Source organism: Gymnogyps californianus, chromosome 14 (assembly GCF_018139145.2).
Source record: "Gymnogyps californianus isolate 813 chromosome 14, ASM1813914v2, whole genome shotgun sequence".
Taxonomy (NCBI): Eukaryota; Metazoa; Chordata; class Aves; order Accipitriformes; family Cathartidae; genus Gymnogyps; species Gymnogyps californianus.
Window position 1 is genome coordinate 5247791 of NC_059484.1, and position 26008 is coordinate 5273798.

The 26008-nt window shown below is 38.0% G+C and overlaps 1 protein-coding gene across 1 annotated transcript in view; it reads right to left on the minus strand.

Moving 5' to 3' along the window:
* Nucleotides 1–26008, minus strand: part of TENM2 (teneurin transmembrane protein 2) — a 640368-nt gene that overhangs the window by 230479 nt on the left and 383881 nt on the right. Inside the window, exon 4 of the mRNA XM_050905122.1 lies at nucleotides 13414–13623. Within this exon, the coding sequence (XP_050761079.1) occupies nucleotides 13414–13623 (210 nt within the window). The remainder of the gene's footprint in view (nucleotides 1–13413; nucleotides 13624–26008) is intronic.

Below are 26008 nucleotides of genomic sequence, written 5' to 3' on the forward strand. Positions count from 1 at the left end.
CATATGTCTCCATAATCTCATCATGCTTTCAAGTCAGTCTCAAATCGGAAACTCGATGTCTTGGCATTTTTGAAATGTCGAACCATTTCATTTGGAAGATTTTTAAGCAAATATTTTCACCTTTCATTTTGAGGCTTTGCCTCTGTTTGTCGTTCCCCCCCCCCGAAAGGAAGTTAAACAAAAACTTAAACTGGAAAAAAACCCAACCCACATTTTGCTTTAGATTGAAGTAATTCATATCGCTCTTCCTAACCAAATGTGCAAATTGAAGAAATCCAAATTTCTTCTTTTATTCCACATAAGCCTTACCAACTGCCTTTTTTTTGTTGTTTGGCCTCCACATTACTCCTTTTTGCTTTTGTAGCAAGTTTTCAGCTACACTGGAAATGAAGGTGCCAGTTGATGAAACTTGTATCGCAGGGTCACTAAGGATTTATATGCACTCCCAATCCTCACTCTCACCACTTGATAGAATAATTCAAAGCCATCGTTTACCACTTGAGTTCTAACTCCCCCAAATCCCTTCTCTTGACTTCGTAAAGTATGTTTTCATAAACCTGGAGCTCACAAACTTACAAAGATTTTACACCTTTTCATGTTTGCTAGTCCCTATAATTGACAGATTTGTGTCAAGTGAAACAATTATCCACCTGTTTGTGGGAACAAATATTAACAAACACGCTCAAACAATGCGTTTTGTTAGGCGGAACATTTCACACTTCATTACATAACTGAGGAGTTAGCCTGGTGTTTGGTGTGCAAAATTCCCACTGATTCCAGTAGAAAAAGTGATTTGTAAAACCCAAAATAATTACCATGGCCTATACATTACAGATTTAATTAATTCAGTGTGCAATATTAAAGTCCAGATTTCTGAGTTCTCCCCAAATCATGTGAATTTGCAAGTCGGGACTTCTCATTTTATTATATACTAACAACTGTCCCCCAGGTTTGGAGATTCAAGACCAAGAAGGATCTTTCAAAATAACAAGGTCATAAATCTTTTTCTTAGGGAGTACTGAGACAATACCAAACTTTTCTGTTACTACGAATGGAATTTTTGGGGCATGGTAGTTCACAATAAGCTAGTCCCTCTTTGGCAGATTTTGAAAGATCTAGCAGCAGAGTAAGAGTCCCTAGCTTTTAGGGCTTTAGTATATATAGGCTTCCATACCCACATTGCTTTTCATAATTTGTAAAAGGTCATTCTCATTTCCTACAGTGTTCTAGCTATTGCTCCTAAATTAACAGAGCATCAAGGACAAGGAGTCTTCTCAAAACAATACAACTTCCATACTAAGTTGCCAATTCTCTTTCCTTTTGATTTACTAGGGGTTTTTTCAGATCCAAGACATGCAAGATAAGTACCAGCTATCACTACAATCATAAAGATGCTGTTACATTTCTGCTTGTATGTATGCATTTATTTATTTATTTCACAAATCATTAGACCTGACCTGAATAAAAGGAGAGAAAAGCTCACTTACTGAAAATCACACTGTTACAGCTCTATGATATCCAACACAAATGCATTAAATAGAAAGGAACTATTGTAAAGGAGTGACATGGAAGGCAATATCTTGGTGGGGTGAGGCAGGGACCGAAGGAGAGCTGAATGACAAATAGCATCCCATGTAGATGGAAAAGGTCACTGCAATAAAAGCAACCTAGGGAACTGGGAGCAAGTGCAGCATTGCTGCAGACTGGAAGAAAACAGAGAATCCAAACAAACAGAACAGAGCAAGAGATGAAATTTCATTCACGTGTGAATGCCACAGATTGAGCTGTGGAAACATTTGGGGAGCTGACAAAATGGAACAGGATTCCCTCTATGCCTTGACGTCAAGTAATCTGGAAAAGTAAGCATTTACTCAGGCCAGTAATTAACTTTTACAAACATTCAAAGCCCTCAGCTTTTCTGTGTAAGAATCTGGCAGAAAAATAAATTACATATATTTGTAATGTAATAAAGAAGGCAATATTGTTTGGTTGATTAGCTTACGTGAGAAAAAATAACCCATCTGTAGTTTTAGTATGTAATTATTACAAACAACACAGGAATTACAAACAAAGGAACTGGTCAGTTCAAGACTTGCACTCAAACTCCTTCAGTTCCTGAATCTTTAGAGTGGTGCAGTGGCAGCTACACACAAGCAATATCAGGACAGACATGATGCAAGTAAAGAGCACCACCACAGACAGAACCAAGCTGGAATGCCATGCTCAGCTCTGAATGCATCCTGCAATATCAAAGCCTCTGAACATTTGCTCAGCCTCACAACATAAACCCCACGGTATGCACCTCCATCGTGCTCCCTCTATAGGAAATACTTGTAAATCTGCATCAAAATAAAACAGCTGTTTCATGGAGGAACCACATACTTTTATTACATTTCCACTGTAACAGTGGCTGCACAAAGTTGCTAAAGTTGAAACTGTAAGAAAGAAAAAATCCTGGTCTACAAAAGCATGCATCAGCAAAACCCAGCAGAAGATGCAGTGATGCAAGCAAAGGAGTCCTCTTTACGATATGGCTTCATGCATTTGAGGAACTGGATTAGGAAGCAACAGGAGAGCGTATTTTGCTTGGATGAGCTGTATTTTCAGTGGAGGGTTTCATCAATAAAGCTGTATGTGCAAACCCTTTTAGCGTACGTATTCCCAGAGGGCAACAGGGCTGTTGCAGGTAAACAGAACGGGAAAAATACTCAGAGTAAGATGACAGAGTTCAGATTTCTTTCTGTTTATGCTGAAGGGATATAAAAGACATGCATGGGAGAACTGTCAGGCAAAGAGTCAGGCATGCATGAGGAAAAATAGTAACAGTGAGAATAATTAATAAACACTGAGCAGTTTCTCCAGCAATGTGGTGAGTTTTCCACCTCCTGTAGTTTTTAGAATAAGACTGAACATCATCTAAAGGAAAAAAAGTCCTAATTTCTATCAGTTGAATAATGCTTTATATGAAGATAAACTCAGTTTCTAGGAGATGTTAATGTGATCAATAGATGACATCTATTTACAGATTTGCCTGATAAGATGCTAATATTTATAAGCATATTAGAAACAGGTATTATGTAACTGTAAATCTATTCAAGTAATTCTATAACTAGGAAAAATAATTAAGCACTAGGTAAATGCACAATTTGTCATTTAAATAAAGCAGAAGTGTATGGCTTTGTTTTATCAAAATCAGGAAATCCATAAGACAAGATATTAACTCAGATGAAAAGTGTCTCCTTGCCTTCAACTGTTTGCAGCAGCAGTTATTTGGATTTATAGGGAGAAAGAATGAAGTTATTAAACTTTTTGTTATTACAAAACCAACCAACGCACAGAATTTCCTATGTACAAATATTGCAAAGGATTCTGAAAAAATTATATCCTAAATTTTAGGTTCTTGATTTTATAGTCCGTGAAGCGCACATGGCTTACATATGCTTGACTCTTCACTTTGAATCAGCTACCAAACTGTGTTGGTGACAGTTAAAAACATGAAATGTTTTCTACATGTTGCCTTTCCATATAAACAGCAGCAGAATCCACTATGGAAGTTGTAAGGACTATGCCATTGCCAATGAAAAAGGAGATGTAGTTCAGAAGATTAAAACCTCTGTATCAAAAGACAAAATTATTACAAACTCTGAGAAATTGTTTCCACACAGCACGACTTACAGCAGAGAGCATTAGCAAGAACAATTTTAGGCTTTTCTACACACAAAGGAAACACAAACAAACAGCGTCTGGACTCAGCATATGAAAAAAAAAAAAGATGGAAAAGAGTTACTCTGCTAATAATTGTAATGTCCCCAATGCCTTTCAGTTTTCAAGCAAGGTGCCAAGTCTAGGCACCCATTTTCTTGGCATAATGGCATGGAGCAACACTATCTAGTCTTTAAGTTTCAAACGAATGACGTTTATTGTTGATCTCAAACCAGCTGCTAGAAGACAAAATACGGATGGGTAATGAGAAAAAACAAGGCCTGACTGGCCATAGTAACTAAGTTGTTTCCCAGCCATTATGGTAGATATCAGAAAACAGCCGAGTAACATGCTGAAGAAACGGAACCTTGGAAAGTTAGTACCGCAGCTGCTTTGCTGTGCTGCTTTTATTGCTACAGAGGCTTCCAGCTCAACACATTTACAAGCCTTAAACTAAAATGATGTAAAAGCAGCTAAGAAAAAATCTCTTCAGTGCCCCAAACCATGGTGAGCTTAAGAAAAATACAGAAACAATAAAAATTAGAATCTGTTCTCAATTCTATAGCTTTTTGTAATGCATTTTCATTTTTATTACCATAGAACCTTCTGTTTGAGATTTCTTTGTCTGTTACAATTATGAATTCATAAATTAATAAATACAATGTTTCTGCAATAACTTAATATCTAGAATCACGTCTTCTGGCTGAAATTCAGACATCTGCTGGCACCATCAACATATGCTACACAGATTAGCAGCAGCAATAATATCAGTAATAGCTGCAGCAACATGGAGCTAATACTTAAGAAAAAGTACACCCTTCAGTTTCAATGGGAAAATATAGTTCATGCTGTTCCCTCCATTTCTAATTCTAGTCCAAAGCCCTAAAATTAGACCGAGTGCTCAAGAGATGCAACAGACTTAGAATGTGACTGGCCATTAAGGATTTAGAGAATTTAAGTATTAAAAACAAACTGAAAAAAAAAAAATCTATTTGAAGACCTTGCTGCTAAATACATGCACTGTTTAAAACAATATGTGTAGAAAGAGACTATTGCTTAAAACCTCAAAGCTAGGCCAGTCTTCATAGCATAAACACTAGAAACGAACAGGTTTTAGTTTCTGTTCAATCTTATCTACTGTAACAGAGGAATTTTTATTGGACATTGTCATCTGCTGAAGAGAAGTCTTTAAGATATATAGGGTGGTTTATGCTCTTCAGCTACATTAAGCATTAAGGATAGACTTCTTCAAATTAGCGTTGCTTTCTTCTACTTCCGGGGCAGTGCAAAACAGCCATGGGTGCCAAGGCAAAAAAAAGCCTAGAGCACTGAAATTCTCCATAGTAACAATAACAATGCACCCAGAAACAAACATACATAATTTACTCTTAATTTGGAAGCAGAAATTAAAATGATCAATCTGCAACTCTTTTTTGCATTGTTGTAAAATGTCATCAGAAAAAAAGTTGCTTATGGTATTTCCCTGTGAATATACTGAATAGGAAGTACTGTTCCTCAACATAATTGTATACACAGATGTAATACAAGGGCTGCCTTTCGGAGGCAGATATTAGAACGTATATAAAATAATTTAGAAAAACCAACCCTGAAACATTAACTGATTTTAACTGTTGCTGATCTAAGCATAGCTTAGCAAAGTCTAAAATGAAATATTCTGAAAGAGGTTTCAGAAAGAGATGCTGCTGAAATCTTAACAAATGTATACAGCAGTTAGGACAGAAAAGTGGAGAAGGCCAAAACTATTCTTTCCTATTACTGTTCCTTCCTGTGTGATCTCAGAAGTCATGCAGAGAGACCAAAATAAACAAAACCAGAAGTAAATAAACACAAGAACAAACAACAAACACCAAAGTTAAACAACACCCCTTCTCCCCGCCTCAATTGTAATATTGACAAGGAGAGGAAGATTTCAATTCCAATGAAACGGTTTAGAACGAGGAATTCCAAATGGGAGAAAAAAAAACAAACAAAAAACCTTTCTGCAAAATGAAAAATAAATATTGATCAAGCATCCGATGCTCATTTTCTGTGCGAGCGTGTGGGGAAGACCTCTACTACCTGCAATGACAGTATATGAGCAAGACAAGTTTGATGGCACCATACTGAGTGGATTGAGAAAGAATGCCCCTGGACTTTGAGTCACCACGAAAAAGTTGCTTTGAATCTCAGCAGAATTAAATCTCATCATTTTAATAGTCACCACTGGGAAACTACAAAACCTCTGAGAGTGTAGAGCGTGGAACAGAGGATCTGTACCTTCTGTTGGGACTGCACAAGGAGCTAACATAAACCTACTCACTAAGTCCTGGCCAGCCTTGTGCCATATAAAGAACCTGTAGATCTTCCACACCTCTAAAAGCTACTAACTGCTGAAGTTGTGGATGGTTTTGAGTATTTCCAACAATGCAGACTTTACAGCCTCTCTGGGCAAACTGTTCCAATGCTTGAACTCTGTCGTAGTTTAAGCCCAGACAGCAACAAAGCACCACGCAGCCGCTCCCTCACTGCTCCCCCCCCGCACTGGGATGGGAAGGAGAAAATACAACAAAAAGCTCAGGGATCGAGACAAGGACAGGGAGGGATCACTCACTCACCACTTATGGTCCCAGGCAAAACAGACTCGATTTTGGGGAAAAATAAACCAATTTAATTTGTTAACAACCAAATCAGAGTAGGATGATGAGAAATAGAACCCTATCTTTAAAAAGACACCTTCCCTCACCCTTCCCTTCTTCCCAGGCTCAGCTTTGCTCCCAATACCTCCACCTCTCCCCGCCAGCAGCGCAGGGGGACGGGAATGGGGGTTTCGGTCAGTTCGTCCCACATTGTTTCTGCCGCTCCTTCCTCCTCAGGGGGAGGACTCCTCACACTCTTCCCCTGCTCCAGCGTGGGGTCCCTCCCATGGGGGTCAGCCCTCCATCAGTTTCTCCAACTCAAGTCCTTTCCACGCACTGCAGTCCTCCATGAACTGCTCCAGCATGGGCTCTGCCACGGAGTCACGGCCTTCTCCGGGCCCGGCCACCTGCTCCGGCGTGGGGTCCTCCACGGGCTGCAGGGGAATCTCTGCTCCGCCGTTCACCTCCATGGGCTGCAGGGGCACAGCCTGCCGCCTCACCACGGGCTGCAGGGGAATCTCTGCTCCCCCGCACCTCCTCCCTCGTCTTCTTCACTGACCTCGGTGTCTGCATGGCTGTTGCTCTCACATCCCACTCCTCTCTTCGCTGTAGCTCCTGTTCTTCTTCCATCTTCTTCTTCCTCTCCTTCTCTTTCCACTGTAGCTCTCCACCTTGTTACTCCCTCCCCAGCAGTCTTTTTCCCCTCCTGAAATACGCTGTCACAGAGGCACAATCACCGTTGCTGATTGGCTCGGCCTTGGGCAGAGGCGGGTCCGGGTTGGAGCGAGGGAAGCTTCTAGCAGCTTCTTCCCATTGCTGATTGGCTCAGCCTCAGCCAGAGGCGGGTCTGAGTTTGAAGCCAGGGAAGCTTCTAGCAGCTTCTCACAGGAGCCATCCCTGGAGCCCCTGCTTCGCTACACAAACCCAACACAATCCCCTTAATGGTAAAAAAAGTTTCTTCTTATGCTTAAACTGAATTTTCTGTATTTCAACTTAAGCCCATTGCCTCTTCTTCTGTCAGTGGACACCACTGAGAAGAGGCTGTCTCCCTTGTCGTTACTCTTCCCCATTGGGATAAGATCCCCCTGAGCCTTTTCTTCTCCAGGCTGAAACAGTCCCACTCTCAGCCTCTCCCGGTGTATTAGATGCTCCAATCCCTTGACTACCTTAGTGGCCTTTCACTGGACATGCTCCAGTAAGTCCATGTCTCTCTTGTACTGGGGAGCCCAGCACTGCACCCAGCACTCCAAATGTGTGTCACCAGTGCCGAGCAGAGGAGAAGGATCACCTCCCTTGATCTAATGGCAGGACTTGCCTAATGCCGCCCAGGGTGCTACTGGCCCTCTTTGCCCGAGGGCACATTGCTGGCTCATGGTCAGCCTGTTGCCCCCCAGGATCCCCAACTGCACTTCTGCATAGCTGTTTCCCAGCTGGTCAGCCCCAGCATGTACTGGTATGGAGGTTATTCCTCCTCAGGTGCAGGACGTTACATTTCCCTTTGTTGAACTCCATGAGATTCCTGTCAGCATGTTTAATGCTCTGTATTGAGCCTGGTTAATTGTGAAACAGTTCCTCCAGCAACCCAGCAACTGGATATCATGCTGGGACAGCTATGCATGCCTAGGTTTCTTATCTACAGTTTAAACCCATTTCTTTCTGGCAATAAGATGAAGGTGCTACCTACTGAGATATCCAAACTCTTTTAGTTAGTCTCTTACGTAAGCCAAAGTCAATCCTTGGCAGGGGGGGAAGAGCTATGGATTCTAGGTTTTTCGTTTTGCTACTTTATTTTCTATCATGTAAGTTGGCAGATACAGAAACTACTTTCTCCATTCAGTAGGGGGTGATATCTAATCATCTGAAGGAGATGTAACTATTTTTCTATAGGATTCATTTATTTCTTAAAGATGACTATCTTCTGTATGGGTTTGCATTATAGACTAGAAACTGGAAATATCTGTTTATTTGATGCCAGACTGCAGAGGGTTATAAAACATACGCTTCCAAGCACGCCCAGCAGAGGATCTCAAATAAGGTCTCCAGCCACAGTGCGCTAATGAAAGTTCTGGCTTCTTTCAGAAAGAAAGATTTTTACATACTGGATTAAACTGCAAGGAGGTGGTGGTAATTATACATTAATAATAATGAAATCATATAGACAGGTAATATCTGTTGAATGCAGGAGATCCTTCTAGATATTTATACTGAATACAATGAATATTGATATTTTACGTAATATTACCACATAATTACCACAAACTAAGGTCATAAGCATAAGGTGTCTTATTCTTTATTTCAACTCTAACTCACAGGCAACATTAAACAACAACAATTATTTCATCAAGCCAACCTATTTCTCCATTCCTCTCTCCTCGCTGCCAATAACTGCTTGTGAAAAAATCAAAGCAAACCCTGTCTTCTAAGCAGCGTCCAAACTACTCTGTAGGCAAATATTGTTACATTGAGCCAAATACTTTGTATTGTCTCTGAGCCAAAAAGACATGTTAACACTGAAAAACGGCACAATCCCCCTTCCAGTTAAACTTCAGTAACTTCTTGGGAATCATGACAATATCTAATCCACAGTTTAGAGTTTTCCCAAAATCAAAATACTCCGAAAATCATTCTGCATCTACTGTCTCATTGTTAAAATGGTTGAAGATGATGAATGTATCCAATTATGGATCCATTATATCAAAAACTATTGTGTGAGTAGGTATAACCTAGGTGTTTTACTCAGGTTGAAAAACAAACAAACAAACAAACAAACAAACAGTTTTTCTGTTGGGATTCAAAAATTTGGTTTAATAGGAATAAATCCTATATAAAAAAGTAAAGGCAAAGGTACTGGCAACAAAAACCCTAATTTTTTTTTCTATGTAAGATTGAAAAACAGCCTGTTACACTGTATTATGATTAAAGCCATTAAAAACATTCCAATAAGATGAGTCACCTTATATGACGAGAAAGAAAATATACACAATGTATACAGGAAGAAGAAATAAACCTATTCCTACTGTTAGCTGTAAGAAACCATCCTAGAAAATGGTGTGACAGGAGCTAACCTTCTTTTAAAAGGGGAAAAAAAATCCACTAACTTTTCATGGATAAAATGTCTCATTGCCTTCTATAATATTTGTGTTTTTCAAAATACTATCAGCAGGTGCACCAGATTTCAAAAACCTCTTGTCCTTCATCACACATAATTGTGCTGCATATTATATTAAGAAATACAAGCAGAGGAATGTAAGTGATGGGAGTTCAATTAAAAACAGCATAATATCTGTTGCATAGAAAATGATTCTGCAACTGAAATCAGGTTCTAATGAGAGAAAAAAGGAATACATTTTCACATATTTTTAATTACATAGAATTTCCTCAAACATGATTTTTAATAATATATTCCATTAGGTTAACATCATATTTAAAGAAAGTGCATTTTCTGATTTCATTTTAAATCTGATTTTGAGCAATTATTGTGTCATTGTTCTGCAGTAGAAAGGTTGAATTCATTTACTGTGTGGTTATGCTAGTTATGATTGATGTCGCTTCTCCAAATGATAAACCAATCACCCCGATGATGTAATGTCATTTTAAGAGTGCTATAATCACATTTCTCTCGAACTGGAAGCTCTGATGAGTTCTAACAAAGATTTATTGTAGATTAAAGGCCTTCATAATATCAACAATAGATTGCTCATTTGATGGAAGATTTGATTAGGTAATTTTTTTAGGCAAATGAGTTTTCCAGATATATCAAAAATGGCTATTGTGAAGGGCACAGGGCAGTACATGTGGATGAGTATCCTCATATCCAAGAAGACTCATCTTAAACTTGTTGAGGAGCTATCCTGTAATTGTAGAGGTTGAAGCAAGCATAAGTGTACAATCAGACAAACAAGAGGACACTTATACAATGTAATCAGTACGCAACTTCTGCAAATATTTCATCTTCAGTATGTACTTTGAAGACTGTTATAGAAATGTTTAAAGAAGAACCTAGAGAGTGCTAGCAAATATTTATTAATGATCAAAGATTATCTGGAATCTAAGCCTTATATCTAAGTATCTTCAAATCTTCCTTTTTAACCCAACTGCAAATTTAAACAAGATATTTAAATTTATTTACTCTCTCCCAAATGTCTGGATTATGTTGCTAAGTTTCCATAGGAACTAAAACAGACTTTAAAAAATATTTTTAAAAAATAATGAAAAAAAAAATCAAAGCGTGGTCTACCTTTCCATATCATGTAGATGGTAAAAGCTACTCTGAAAATTTTTCAAGAATGAGGATGAGCCACATAAAAAGGTGAGCTTTTCCAGTTTAAGGTATATGTCACTATCTGTGGTATTTTCTTATGAAATCTCTAAAGGAAACATTGTGAGAACTACAGAAAAAGATGACATTGCTAGAAAATGCTTATTAGTTTCCAGAGGATGTATTAAGTCCAGAAGAGCTCATGCTATAGAACACTCTCAGTGGTGATCAAACAATTATGCATGTGACTATGGTCAAAAAAAAAAAAAAGATAAAAAAAGGACAGCTGTTTCTTATACCCTGAAAATTAAAAGTCATTATATATTATATGACTGTTTATTAAAGAAGGAAATGGGATATTTTGGGGAAAAAATGTTAAAACGCAGAATGAACAAATCAGCCATTCATACACAAATCAAAGCATATCTGAGCATGCCAAAAAAGGCTCCTTGGGTCAGTCCACAATAACAAGTGTGAAACACAAAGCTTTGAAGGATATAAAGAAACAATGATTATTATTTAAAATGAAACAGAAAGAGCTCTTCGATCAAATTTTCAGATGTTGTTTTACTGCAACTTCCTTCATTTGGCTTCATAAGAAAAGCCATGCTGGTTCACTCAGTCTCCAATGGTGGCTATAAATACCAAGTATTCAAGTATCCTCCAAGTCTCTTTTTTTAGTTGACATTCCCTGACCTTGATTTTCTTCTGCTTAGCAATGCTCATTGCATCTCTCTCCCATTTACTTTTCCCATTCCCCTTTAAACCCTCGTAAACTGTTCGATCCACCACACCATTTAAGACAATGTTCTCTCTTATGTTCTTTATTCCTTTCTTCAGCTGTCAACATTCACCTGTTCCTGAGCTCTGAGATGAAGCATGTACGCCCCCACTACTCACTCCTCATTGGTAATGGTCCATCACTAACCGGTGAACAAGAGCTGCTTTTTCCATGAATATCACTTTACATTTCTCTGCCCTGAACTTCCTCTGCCATTTTATTGCCCTGTTACTTGGTCTCACAAGGTCCTTTTGTGATTCTTCACAGTCTGATCTTGTCCTTAGCACCCTGCCATCAGCTACCTTGCTTACCCCACAGCTCACCATCTTCTCCAAATATCTTCATGTCCCATGAGAATTCATTGGGGAGCGCCAACTTCCGCTTACTGTCTTTCAAATAACTACTTACCTTCCCTCTTACACTATGTTAGTTTAGTTTCTTTAAAAGCATTTAGTGACAGATTTTGCTGAGACACTTTTGAAAATACAAAGACTCTTCATCAACTAGATCACCCTTATTCAGAAATGGCTGACCCCTTCAAAGAACTCTTAAATGTTTCTAAGGCAGGACTACCCTTTACAGAAGCTATACTGACTCATCAAAGATAGATCATACCGACCTTTTTTTTTTTCCCATTTCTATGATTTCTACTGAGTTGCCCATTACAGATTTTGAGGTCTGCAGCTCCCCAGATCCCCCTGAACCTCTTAAAAAACCCCCTCAAAACCAGTATCATATCCTCATCCTCAAACCTCAAGTACCAAGGAAGAATGCTCAATCTCTGAATTATTATTTCTCTGTGTAATTATATTTTAACTTATCTGAATGGATCATAGGGTTAAAGGATAATTCAGGACAGAAGAAACCCCAGGAGGTCCCTAGTCCAGCCTCCTGCCAAGCAAGGGCAGCTCTGAGGTCACACCAAGTAGCTCAGGATTTTAACCAACCTGTTCTTGAAAAGCTCCAAGGACAGAGAATGCACAGGCTCTCTGGGCAACCTGTTCCAATCCAATGCTTAGGGAAGAAGTTTTACCTTATATCCTCTCTGAATCTTTTGTTTCAACTTCTGCTCATTGTCTCATCCTCCCACCACGCACCACCAGCCACTGTTTAAAGGGCATCATTCAAGTGTATTGTATGCATCCACAAAGGCCTAAAGTTCCACACTACATAGTATCTCCAATACTGTTCAGGTCTGTACTGTTACAGGAAAGAGGACCTTGAGCAGATCAGAAACCGCATGTAAGATATAAACTTACAGTGTTTGGTTAAATAGACAGGAACTGCACAACAGATATCTATGTTAAATGAAAAAAAAAAAGAAAAAAATAAGGAGCTATAATAGCCTTCTTTTGTTTTGCCTGTATTTCTAAAAAGGGATTGCATCTTCATTCCTCAATTTCTGGCTGTCAAAATGAAAAGTCAGCATCTGTTAATATTAAAAAAAAAAAAAAAGAAACAAACCCCTAAGCACTACAGATTATATGACTGATAGCAGAGCTGCAAATGTTTTAAAACAGTGGCCTGAAAGACAAGAATTAATTTGCTGAAAAATAGCAGTATTTTAGTTAAATGTGACATTGGAAGTATAGAATCAGACAGATTCTGAAACAAGAACAGACATAGAATGGCAGAAGCAACACATATTTTTAGATACAGAACCTCATCACCTACATGAGATATTGGACTAGCCTATGCAGAACAAAGAACCATTGTGTGTACACCTCTCTTACAAGATACATCAAGGAGCAGGAATCCTACTTTGAAAAATAAATCCCTCTGATGACATCCAATAATGTTTTTTATACTGCTTATAACACTCCTAAAACTAAAAAGCTCTCTATAGTAAAATGAAGGAAAAACGTATATGCTGTATGGTGTTTCCAAAAAAGTTTCCATGAAATAAAAGAGTAAGATTTTTGTTTGCCTCATTTTCATAGATGCTCTTAATTTTGTGGTGATGCAAGAACACATTTACAGAAAAAATGCATAAAACCGGCACAAACATGTCACAAACTCCATATGTTTTTTCTTACCACTGCTGGAAGCCTGCTGTGGCCCTGAACACGCTCTTAGCAGGTATGAATTAGGGGAGAACTCCTCATCAGGATTGGTGTCCATGATTTGATGGGACGTATTGCTGTCTAGCAATGGCATCTGGCAGCTAACTGGTGGAGGATTATGAGAACTGGGCAGCTGAGCAGATGGGAGAAGGCTAGACGAGGATGTAGGTGGAATGGGACGACCTGGGAAAGAGGACACAGGGATCAAAGATCAGCAATGAATGTAATGAAAAAACCCAAACAGCCAAGTAATTGCACTGTAACTGTCCATCGTTACATATGATTACTGCTGCGCAGAGCCACAAAATCTCTCCACTGGTACAAACGTGTCCCTTTGTACCATATTCAAGGCATTGTGAGCAGCTGTGTTGTGAACTCATTCCAAAAATCTCTCCACAGCATCAGCTTGTAACTCATCAGGTGAACAGATGCTAGGTGAATGAGAGCAACTGCACACCACTGGATCGGAAGCCGTCTGTTCTGCATGGGCACTGACACACACAGCAGCCAAACGCTGAAAGGCCCCAAGCTGCATTCTCAGATGCTGCGAAATGCAAGTGCATCAGCTACATATTTTACCAGACAAATTTTCAAAGAAATGGTTTTTTTGGCTAAATAAGACCAATAACAAAGGGGACTATAATGAGTTGATTCCTGGAATTACAACACGTCTGTAATCATCTCTTACAATAATGGTGGTGTTCTGATTATTTTTTATTTTTTACCAGGGAAATTGCTCCAGTACAGGAATCTAATAGAGGCATGTAACAAGAACCATATGAAGGCTATCTCCAAGTTAAGGTCCTTCCTGTATTGTTGTAGATCTTTCCAAAAACCACCAACGGATGTGACAGGAAGCACAGGGGACAGCAGGACTGAAAGGGAATTATTCCATTTGTAGAGGTGGGCTAAGCTGGAATATGTGTTGGAAACCCTAAGCTTTCCTGTCCTTTCACTCTCATTTCTTTCTGCATTGGTGCTGTAGGGGCAGAATTTCTTGTCTCACTCATCAGACAGATTTATTTCAACTAGGAAACCCGATCCATAATGTGTACGATACACCTCAGCCCACTGTAACAACATATTTTTGGTCAACTGAACTAGTGGCATCAAGTCAACAAAAAAACGTTCATACTTATTTATTCTTTGCTTTTCCATTCCATGAAATGCACACAGATGAAGACAGGTTTTGGGTTTTTTTTTTGCATTGCCTATTAGAATATGACCAGTTACAGGGAGGAGAGGAAGAAGAGAAACATGCATTCTGATCTCTGCAAGTTTATCTAGTGCATTGGAGAAACTGTTCATGAATAATTTATACATAGGAAAATATGACCTCTGTGATACTGCCAAAGTCTGTGAGGCAAAGAGAGATCTGCTGCATGCTAGCTACAAATGTTAAAACACAGCAAAACTACATAAAATGGCGCATCTTTATTTCCATCATTCTTAAAGAAACAGTAGCAGAGCAAATACAGACTGGCTTTCTCATTAGTTACATCTTCATTTTTGGAATCAAGAACCCCTCACTTTATATGAATTACACTAAGGTTTATACCATTAAGTAATCTTTTAGAGTCACACATCAAATTGCAAAGAAGGAAAAAAGAAAGAAAATTAAGAAAATAAAAAAATTCTGGCCATCACATATAAACTATATTTGGGGAGCAGCAATCAAGCAAAGGTACCCATAGATACTAAAAAACCCCTTTCACTGCATGGTACCAGCAAATAGCATGAACTATTTTCTTACCTTCAAAAAGCTGGAAATAAAATAAATAACTGGAGATAGGCAAGTGACTGTTATGTTTATTTTTTATTATGTTTTTAGCACTGGATATATTGATGATAAGACTAAAGGACCAAGTTATCATATGACAGAAATGGGTTTAAGCTACTCCATAGTAACCCCAATCTACTGTCTTTTATGCTAGAGAAAATTCAATATGCATTGAATATTTTCATTGTGAACTTGCATTTACGAGGAAATAATTCTAATATTGATGATAGGAATAATTACTGTTATTATTCATGATTATGCTATTCTTATGAAATACTACAGTGAATATCCTAAACATTCAAGGGAAGTGATTGAGCAAAACCAGTTTCTAATTATTGCTTTGCAATGTGTTGGAAACAAGCAGAGAAGCTGAGATTTGACACACCTCAGACAGGAATGTGACACTGTGCCCATTGTGTGCATTAAATTTTCACATATTCTGGCTCTGCTTCAACATTATGAAGTTAAAAGAAGAAGCTTTATAAATTCAAAATCTGCATTTACTGTATCATATGGAAATATATTACTGTATTATAAAAATGTTGGGCGTGTGAGGTTATGAGATGAAGGGAAAAAGATTTTTCGTTCTGTGTAAACTGCGTATGGTATTTCGGAGAAATTTAGGTACGTTTTTACAGAATACATTGAGAGAAATGAAAAAAAAACAAGAATCCTTTTGCCAGGAAAGCTAATCACATTGTTACTCTCATGAAATAATACAGCCCAAATCCCTGAAGACAAGGTAAAATGTCTAATTACTACAGCTCTGTTTGTAGCTTAGAGGAAACAGAAGGTATCAAGTTGTTAAAACATTGCATTATTTTGGTGGGAAGTTGGCTCCTGAGTAAGATTTGTTGATAAGCACATGTTAATTGAAAAACATAGATATCTGTGAGCCACAGAACCTATTGCTAATCTGTCCTGTGGTTAGATTTCCTAATAAGCTGCCAAATTTGACTAAAACTTTCCTTGTGGTTGGGGCATTCTTGATCTTTCTGTCAAGTTGATTTTTGGCATCTACTAAACATTAAACTCCCACTACAGCCTTTCCCTCTACAGTAGCAGGGCTCTAGCAGAGTGTCTTCTCTCTGTATGGCTCTACACCCCCAGCCCCTGAAACACATAGGATATCTTAAGACACCCAACCTTTTGTAAAATTTGGTGGGAAGTGAGTTGAAAAATTACTGAAGAGGAACAGAAAGAGACACTATTAAGCTTTGTTGCCTTAGGAAATTAATCTAAAGGCTGACTATCTGCAGTACCACAGTCGAGAGAATGGTTGTAAAACTACCGAAGAGAATTGAACGTATGCAGTTAGGCTATGAAGAGCATGATAAATGCAATTTATTTGTTACTATAGACCCTTAAGTTAGAAATAATGGGTTCGATTCAAACTGTTGAATACCAATATCTTGGTCAAATAAGTTCAATGTACCATTTAAAATAACAGACTAAGCTTAACAGGTTTTATAAACCTGAGCTTCTTGCCAGACCCATTCCTGTGTCTGCAGATACCTTAACAGTCGTATTTTGAAACCTCCCATCTCCTGAAACGATTCTAAATTTCCATCACTTCACAATGGGACTTGCAATACCCTACAGTATTATAAAACATATTGTGATGTATGGTAACATCAGTATTCTATTACACTGCTGTTTTCAAAAGTTAAATCCATAATGTAAATAGGAGCTCGTACAATTTGTGTCTACTCTTCATATATTAATATGAAAAAGCTTCTGTGAATAAGATTTTTATCTAGTTGTGCATTGACAGAAACCCTATGTAATGGATGCTTACTTCTATCGACAGCAATAACGTAATTGTGTAACGTACCCAAAGAAACATAAAACAGATACAAATGCTAGAAAGGGAAAACAAAGTCTTAAAGCTGATATTTTACAATTTCAATAGTAAAAGTTAATATTAGTTCTTCTTCCAATATCTGTTCATATGCATGTTCATACTGCGTATACTCATGTGTGGCAAAGACTCGTCCAGATACTGAATACAGTATTTGTAAGGCATTTTTCAAAAAAAGCAAGCAGCCAAGAACAAAAAAAACTTTTCCTTTGCCCCTCCTACTTTCTCCTGTCATTTATCTTATCTTACTACTTACAGTGAAGGAAGAAACTTGGTAACTCTCCTTCTGGAGGGCATTCTCATTTGGGATAGCTTTGGGCTTCATGCCACACGGCACCTCGTTCTGCAAGGGCCTTTTTTACCCTCTTTATCACTTATATTCCCTTTTTCCACTAAGATTATACAGCAGACAGCATAGACTTATTATTTCCTTTTTTTTTTTTACCAGAGCCACATCTTTCTTCATCAGCCCAGGAACTTTTATGAAACCATTCCTCAATTACTGCTACACTTTAAGTCCCTAAGGCTTAAAATGTGCTGTAGAATCTACATTCAAAAATCGGGCCACACTTGTAGCTGGTAATGATGCCACAGCTCTGCAACCATCTTCAGGAAGACATCCGCAAAAGCTGAGGATGCAGATCAGACATTGGTGTGAGGAATTCCTTTAATCTGCTTGTTAAGGACAGCTTCACAGCCAGACAGAGGCTGATTAAGGCACAAGCTTACCAGTGTGAGCCTGCCATGTGTGGTCATGGTATAACGTGGCAACGGGGTGACAGAGAAGACTGTCTCAAGCCCAGACACTTCTAAGACAGCTTAGAAGAGTTCTGTTCATCTTAATCACAGTAACACATTTGGGAAAGAGATACTCTGGTTGCTGTCAGCCTAAAAGACTAAAATCCATCACCGGGGCGGGGGGGAAGGAAAAAGGACTGCCTGCAATCACTCCTAGCATTAATATACATAAATAAGAGACACAATTGAAGAAGAGAAGCAAGCCGCTTAGCAGTTACTGCAGGATTTTTGAGATGCACTTTCCATACTCTCCCTTCTTCCTGCTCCTGCAAAGGACCTATGGAGTTCTGTGGATGAATAAAGCCCACGTGTGTGTGAAACCCTGGCCTCTATTCCACCACGGTGCATGACAGGAAGCAGGGAACAAACATGACAAAACACCCTGGAATTTAAGAATTTTGACACATGAGCAGTCACTGTGTAAATACGCATTACAAAAATACATCTTGAAGAGCTATAAAGTAACCTTTCAGCTAACTGTAATATAGTATAGTATTACTACCTAACAACAACATATAAGGAACATAATTGTATATATATCTATATAAATATTTATATAAATATATTTACCCACACACATTTAGACAGATATGCATAATATCCCCAAAAGAACATTATTTTAAGAGGTCTAAAGGATCAATCCAGACTCCTTAAATAGCCATTTTGCCATTAACTTTGTCAGGGGGGAAGATCACAACATGTACGCTGCCATCCCACACTCCTAAGTTATCTATTTCAATATAAAAACTTATGTCATTAGAAAATATCTGAATCCCAGAGATGGTAAATACAGATCTCAAAGCTTATTGTATCTGCAACGGAATTCCCAAGCTTTTCCCATCAGGAGAATCTGACTTCTAAGGTTAGCACATGCGTAGCAAAAATCTGTGTAGATTGTTCAACCCCATGCATTTTCAGCATGTCACACTGAGAATTTCATATACCTAAACAGCATATCTTCATTAATAAATTACATTTATGAAGGCATCTTCCTATGTGTAGAGGCTTTTATAAACAAAATCAAGTTTCAATAGCTTTAAACAGCTGGTAATCTCCATAATCAAGAGGTTATGATATAACTATTTTGTACTTCTCTGAGATAGGCTACCTGCTATTCATGCAGAAAATAAACATAAATGATCTGTAATAACTACAGTTAGTCACATATATTACAATCAATAAAGTCACTTATGTTTTTGTTCTACAGCTCTGGTCATAAGGACCAGGACTCAGATAGAAAAGATATACACAACCCAAAAACTCACTGTGCAATCCTTAACACATTAGATTGCAGAAAGAAGGGAAACTTTAAGACAACTGTTTTTTTTTTTTTAAAACAACTGTTTGGAAGATGTAGTGGCATTCAAGTATTAATGCAGGAAGCTGAGGAAGTAAGAAGTGAAAGGAGATGAGCTGTTTCTCCATAACTGATGCCATCAGAACAGAAACTGTAAAACACTTAACTGGCAATTAAGCTTTTGCAGTTTACTGTTTGAAGCTGATATTCATGTTACACCAACACAAAGTATAGAACCTATACAAAGTAATCCCACAAAATTATGTTAGTGACTTAAATGATGGACAGTATCATTAACAGCAGTTGCTGTGTTGCTCATATTTACTAAAATTACACAAGGAAGGCTATCTAGTAATGGCATTGGCTGGACATTAACTAGCGATGATAAAAGAGAAGGATCAGATATCCTCCTCCTTTGCTCCCTTACTTCAGGAAACAGCTGGAAAGCCAAAAGGAATCAATACAAGGAGCGTAGGCAAGACCCTGCTTTCAGGGGTAACACACACACCGCCCTCCTCCTACAGCAGGGACACATTCTCACTACATTTCCAACCCAGCCTAACTGAAGCACCTACATTGTCAGCAATGTTAAGTTCACTTTAAAGAGTGAGAAATGTTGCTAAATGTGTCAGGAAACAACTAGGTAATGTAAGATGCATGTTTTTGCAGTGCAAAGCACTATAAATTAAGCAGGCAGCTGATGAAGGTGAAACTTTCATGAGTTATAGCACATTCAGCAGACTCTCCTGTTCCTCCTCAGAATAATTGCATTCTGCAACAAAAACCCCTGTCCTTCAAATATGTGTGCAAAGCACGTCTTGCCAATGGGCTGGGCACTCCCAAGCAGAGTCATATTTAATAAATTAAATATATACTGTCATATCTGGCATAAGGAATATAAATATTTTGTATTTGATGAAATTACTACAGTTAACTGACAACAGGAAAAATCACCCATTTTCTGTATAGTAACAGCATCTATTATTTTTGTAGCTAAAATGGCATTTGTACTTCAGCGTGCGGGAGGCCTGCATGGAGCCCCAGGAGGCGAAGCTTTTCTCAGGGGAGAAAGTCATTTTCCCCCAGAGCTAAGCGGCCTGTACTGCCAGCTCTCAGGAGAAAGACACACCACCTAACAGTTACCTCATCTAGCAAGTAGCGATGCTAATCCATCTGTAAAGAGGACTCAGTTAACCCTTTATTCATCAGACTGCATTTCAAGTTGACAAGACAAAACAAAAGCCCAAAATGAAGTACACAAGAAAGAGGAAAAGAAATCTAACAATTTGTGATCATTTTCTTCAGCACCAACTTGCTTTCTGTTGCCTAAACTCCTGTTGTGTTTTTTCTCTAAGGCAAACAAACTTCAAAACAGCAAAAAAGAAAGATATAAATCAGGATTTGGATGACAGAGTTATCACTGGAGAAAGGTACTTCCAGTGCTTCTGAAGCTCCTATCTCTCTGAAAGCAACAAATGAACAAAACCAGCCAAGCTAAGAAAAAGGTTTTCACAGAGTCTATTTCACAAGAATCAAAGGAGAAAATAAGGTCTTCCTAAAAGCATGGGGCCGATATTCCTGCACAGACCTGTTTACTGACGTTTTTAGGTACTTCTCTGCATCAAAACAGATAGTCAGGGCAACAAAGGATGAAGTTCATACCATCATATCATACCAGGGAAAGACAGACGGTGGCTTTGAAACAATTAAGAGAGAATGCCAAAAAAGAGATCTAGCCACAGTAAGTCATCACCTGTGATTTACATAACAACAAATCAGCGAAGACAAATCAGTACTATGGGTTTGTATCTTTCCCATTTAACAAAATGAACACCCTATGTGCCTTGCTTAGTTTTTTCAAAACTTGTTGTGCAAAAAAGCACAAAATCCAAGCAAGAGCATGAACAGTCAAGATAAAAAAAAACCAAAACACAACTATGTAACTACAGAATAGGCAAGAATATGCCCCAAAAGGCAATTTCTATCAATGTATAAAGAAAGATTTCTATCTTTGTCAGTAGCTCCTCTGAGAGCAGAGCTGCAGAGCCCTGCATGGCACACAGAGAGCCTGGTTATGCCATTTTCACCAACACACTGTAAATTCTGCTCTGCCAAGTAACAAATGGTGGAGCCGTTTGTGGAGTGCAATAGCTATATCTACAACTACATCTTTGCGGACTGCATGGATGATGGGTTGGCTACTGTCCACTCTGCTCCCTGGGGCTGCCTGGAGCTACATTCCTTCAGAAGGACTTCACTTGGGCCCCTGAAGCCCTGAGACCTTTCTTCCTTTATTTTTTTTGGTGGGTTTTTCATATCAAGGTGGCTGAAATGTTGAAAGGCTTATGTTGCAGATCCCCAGAGCAGCAGGAGCTGAGCGTCAGTGTTGCTGAGGCACAGCTCCATCACATCGGCAACACATGAACTCCTGTTGTATTCAGGGTGAGTGAAAGCATTTATGTTGGCAAGATCTCCAAAGATAATACTGAAGCCAAACTTAGTGCAAGCAACATCCATTCCCTCCCTTCTCAAGCAGGCAATGGAACTAACTCTTCTCTCAACCACATCCAGGTTTCCTAGAGCATTTCTGTGAAACATCAAAAAGCAAAATCAACGCTAAGGGGACCAAAGCCCTCAGGAAAAGGGCACTGAAGAAATTAACACATACCTGCCAAAATCTCTACCTCCTTTATAAAATTATGAAAGACAGTAACACAGGATGTTCTGATGCAGCATAGAATAGTTTTGAAAGATTCTTAAATTCACATTGTACAAGCAAAATAGTGCATTTGTTTAGAAAACATAATCCTAGAAATCATGATCTTACCTGTGTAGGTATAGCATTTTAATACTCTAGAAGTTAAAATGTTGTTTAAATAAGATTATCCTAAAACTCAAGGCTATTTCTTCTTAAGTACATATTATAATTTATATTTACATTTCAAAGCAAGCCGGGGGGGGGGGGGGTAGAGATAAATCAAGAAAATCCCAAACAAAACAAAATAGTCCTAGATTCTTTGTGACAGTAATGCATAAAGTCTCATTGCTTTAGCATTGTTGTAGTTCTAGTTAAATTTTGCCGGCAGGACAAGAAATTGCTTATAAGGTATTACATGTGATAGAAAAAAAGAAAAATTTTAAAATGGCAACCAGTTTATGTTACCAAAAAAAGAGAAAAAAACCCAACGTCAAAATATATTCATATTTAATATGTTCCTCTTCCCTGTCCGCTGAAGTAGAACCATTTACTGCACACCCAGGAACACAGTTTGAGAACTGTAGATAATAGAAAAGGGACAAATGAAGAAGAACCAGCAAGTCCTGGTCTCTATTTTTTATTACAGATGCATTCTACAAGCTTCCTCAAGTTTTGTTATCTTCCTTAAACCCTCTGACCTCTGTATGTGGTTAATATTTCCTGAAGTACTGCACATGTGTAATTCTTCAATATGAAAATCACTGTACCAATGCAAGATACTATCATTACTAAAATCTACACAGAAGAATAAGACTAACTTGGAAATCAATCACTTCTCTTCTGACTTTCAGTGTTAAAGTTAAATTAATTTTCCTAAGCAATCCATCTACAAAATATATCAGTTTTATGGAATTTGGATATTAAAAATAAGTAGACAGTCAAGAATTAAAAATTATCTAAACCAATTCAGTATGTAAAGGAATAATTTGCTGCTGTCAAAAGCTAATGTCACTTAATTCTTGTCTTGTTAAATCATCTGATGCCCCTTTCTTTAGTTAAACAGATAAATAATAAAAACAATTTACAGCTAGAAGACGTTAAGGTTTTGCAGCTGTTCAATGTCTTTTGGGCAGATTAGATTCTGTAATGAGAAGTTATAAGCCTCATTTTATAAAAGCTGTTGCTGTCTTGGGAAAAACATCAGTGAATAAGATTAGAAAACTCTTTTCCTTCATGAACCTATTACACTAGCAAGCTGATTACTTGGCATATGTTTGATACCTTCATAGCTGGAAAACAGTAATTTGTTTCAATGATTTTTTCCCATCACTCATAAAGTCAAAGTGTCTTCTCCAATATCGCCGCACCTCTGATTTAGCCAGTAAAATCAGAGCAAGAAACAGACAAATCCTCACGAGCATAACTCACACGAACTTGCATTAACTTCCCTGAAAAAGGTTCTACTGAACTAACTATAACTAACATTAAATTATAACAACTCATCAACTGCCTGTTCCTTGTGGGACAAAAATAACATTCTAAGACTAGTAATGTATTTAGAAGAAATTTGTTGGAAGATTCACAACCATCATCATATGTGACTGAATCTCCACCTTTATAGTACCTTAATAATACGTGCAGCTTTTAAAAATTGGGAAGAAAGAAAATTTCCTATTTATCAATCTTACCAGCTAAGCGTTCATGCCAGGGAATTCCACTAATGAAAGGGTTGTAATTAGGCCCTAGGTAGGTAATTACCAGGCACTCTACGAAATCTACCTCCTTAGATAAATCTACAAGTACTTGATTTGATCTTTATTCTAGTGACACAGAGAGGTCAGACTATGCTGTGCTACAAACTTGTTTCCACTATCCAAACACCTCCTGTTCACCTTCACCGTATTTTACTGAAATTCTAAATACTGTTAAACAACCACTCACACCACCTCCACTACATATCCTCCTGAATGATGTTGGCTTTATTTCTATTAGAGAAATTTATTTCCAGGAACGTTGCAACACTTAGTGATTCAAGTGCCTGGAGTCACTAATAGGTGGGAAAAATAACACTATCTTGAACAAACATGAGAAAACTCCGATCTGTAATTATTTAACAAACTCTGTGAAAGTCATACATAGTACTAACTGGTGGGAGTTGGATAATGGTTAGAGAGTTTGTGTTAACTGTTCACAACCTACTAAAAAAGCAGCTCTGATTTCTGGTGAACAAGTGTGAAATGAACACAAGGCTTCACATGATCAGGATTACATAAATGGCTAAATAATTTAAATAATGTGCTTAAAATCTGCTCGATCGTATAGTGGAGTGCCAGTGCCATACTCTGGCTAATTCTGCTTCAGGTTATTAAAGTCTACTTTTCTTAGTTACACCTACAGTTTGAATACGGTGTTCCTATTTGCTTTCTAAATGTGCGTAGAAGGCACTTCTGAATTAGTGCTAAACATCTGCTGTGATACGCTCTAGAGATGTTTGTATTTTAGTGCTGGGAGATACTAAGGTACAGTAAGAAAACTATCAGTATGATGGGAATTAATCTTCCATTACTCTTGATACTGATACTTACATTTACATGATATTATCTTGATATTGACATTTTTCTTGCTTCATCTGGTTTCTTCTCTCAAGATCCAATCTTGCATCTCTTACACAACCCGTATTGACATAAGCAGAAGTTTTGGGTGTACAAGGAAACTAAAGGCTTGACTTTTCAGTCATGTATGTTACTGGCGGGATTTTCCAAAGCACAAAAGCGTGTAAGCATTTAACTTCCCTGTGTCTTACTGCATCTTCAGGCAGCTAAACATCTTTTTTTCTTAAACATTTAACGGGTGCTACAAATGTTTAAGACTGTTATGATATTTTACACTAAACATTTGTGTGCCCTGACAAGAAGTTATCGGGCTCCGTAACAGATCCTGCTTCGAGAATGAACGTTCCACCATTTAATAGCAAACCGCAGCAAAATCTCAGCTCCCTGTAAGTCAATACAAATTGTACTTTTGCCTTCAGCACAGCCAGGATTTCACCAGAGAGTCCTAAAAAGCTTTTGCACACAGAGAAGCTCCCCCAACAGCAGTCTTCTCCTGACTGGAATACCAGGCTGCTGCTGTTCCTTCAATTCAGGATGATCCACTGCGCTCAGATCTAGAAATACAGCTTGGAGCTAAACTGCAGTTCAAAATCAAAGGGGGAAGTGAAATACTGTCACTAATGCGGAGCTTGGCCTATTTATCCCTTTAAAACCTCTCTGATGTCTTCTGGTAGAGCTGACTATTGCCTGAAGAAGACATGGAATACAGAAAGTATCCAAATACAGGATTATGGATAAAACTACCAAACTACTTGCAAATGAGCGATTTAAGTGCAGATAAAATTTGTTCACTCCCAGTACTGAAAAAGGTTTGAAATATTTCTGTCTTTGTAAAGTTGATTTCCAGTTCAGAGTTTGGGAAGTAGACTCAAATAAAGAAACAGAATATAAATTATGGAAGAAAGGACAATATCATTTACTGTTTGTGGGCCACACTTTCAATGAACACTGGAATCTGCTCACTTTCCTTACATGAAAGCTGAAAAATGTTGATTTCTTAAGTGAGGTTTATGTCAAATTTCACTTGATGTGAAAAGATTTAGCCAAAATAAAGCCTTTCTGAGTGGCAGATTGCAACACAACAGCTATGAGACCATTAACTATTTTACCATTGCTGTGTATCACCATAATTAATGGCACTCTGGGAGAACAGTACAGGAAATTAAAAAGATAAAATTTCCTTTTAATGAAAGGGAGCTTCACTCTGCTGTACTAAGAAAACCTGTAACCTGATTAAAAGGCATTTGCAAGCACAAAATTAGATATGTTAAAAAGGTAAGAGATCTTTTCATTATAGTTACAGTTAAAGTTGCCAGAACGAAGGAATAAAGATATATGTTCTTTCCCTAAAACAAATGGGCTCTGTTCCACACCTTTTGGTAAAGCAAAAACCCCACTGAAAATCAAACAGGCTACAGAATAGCTTGAATGTACTATTCTGTATTTTAGCATGAACTGTATCTTTAAAATAATGACAGTTTCTCTCATCTTTTCAATCTTAAAGCACTTCATAACTACAGCT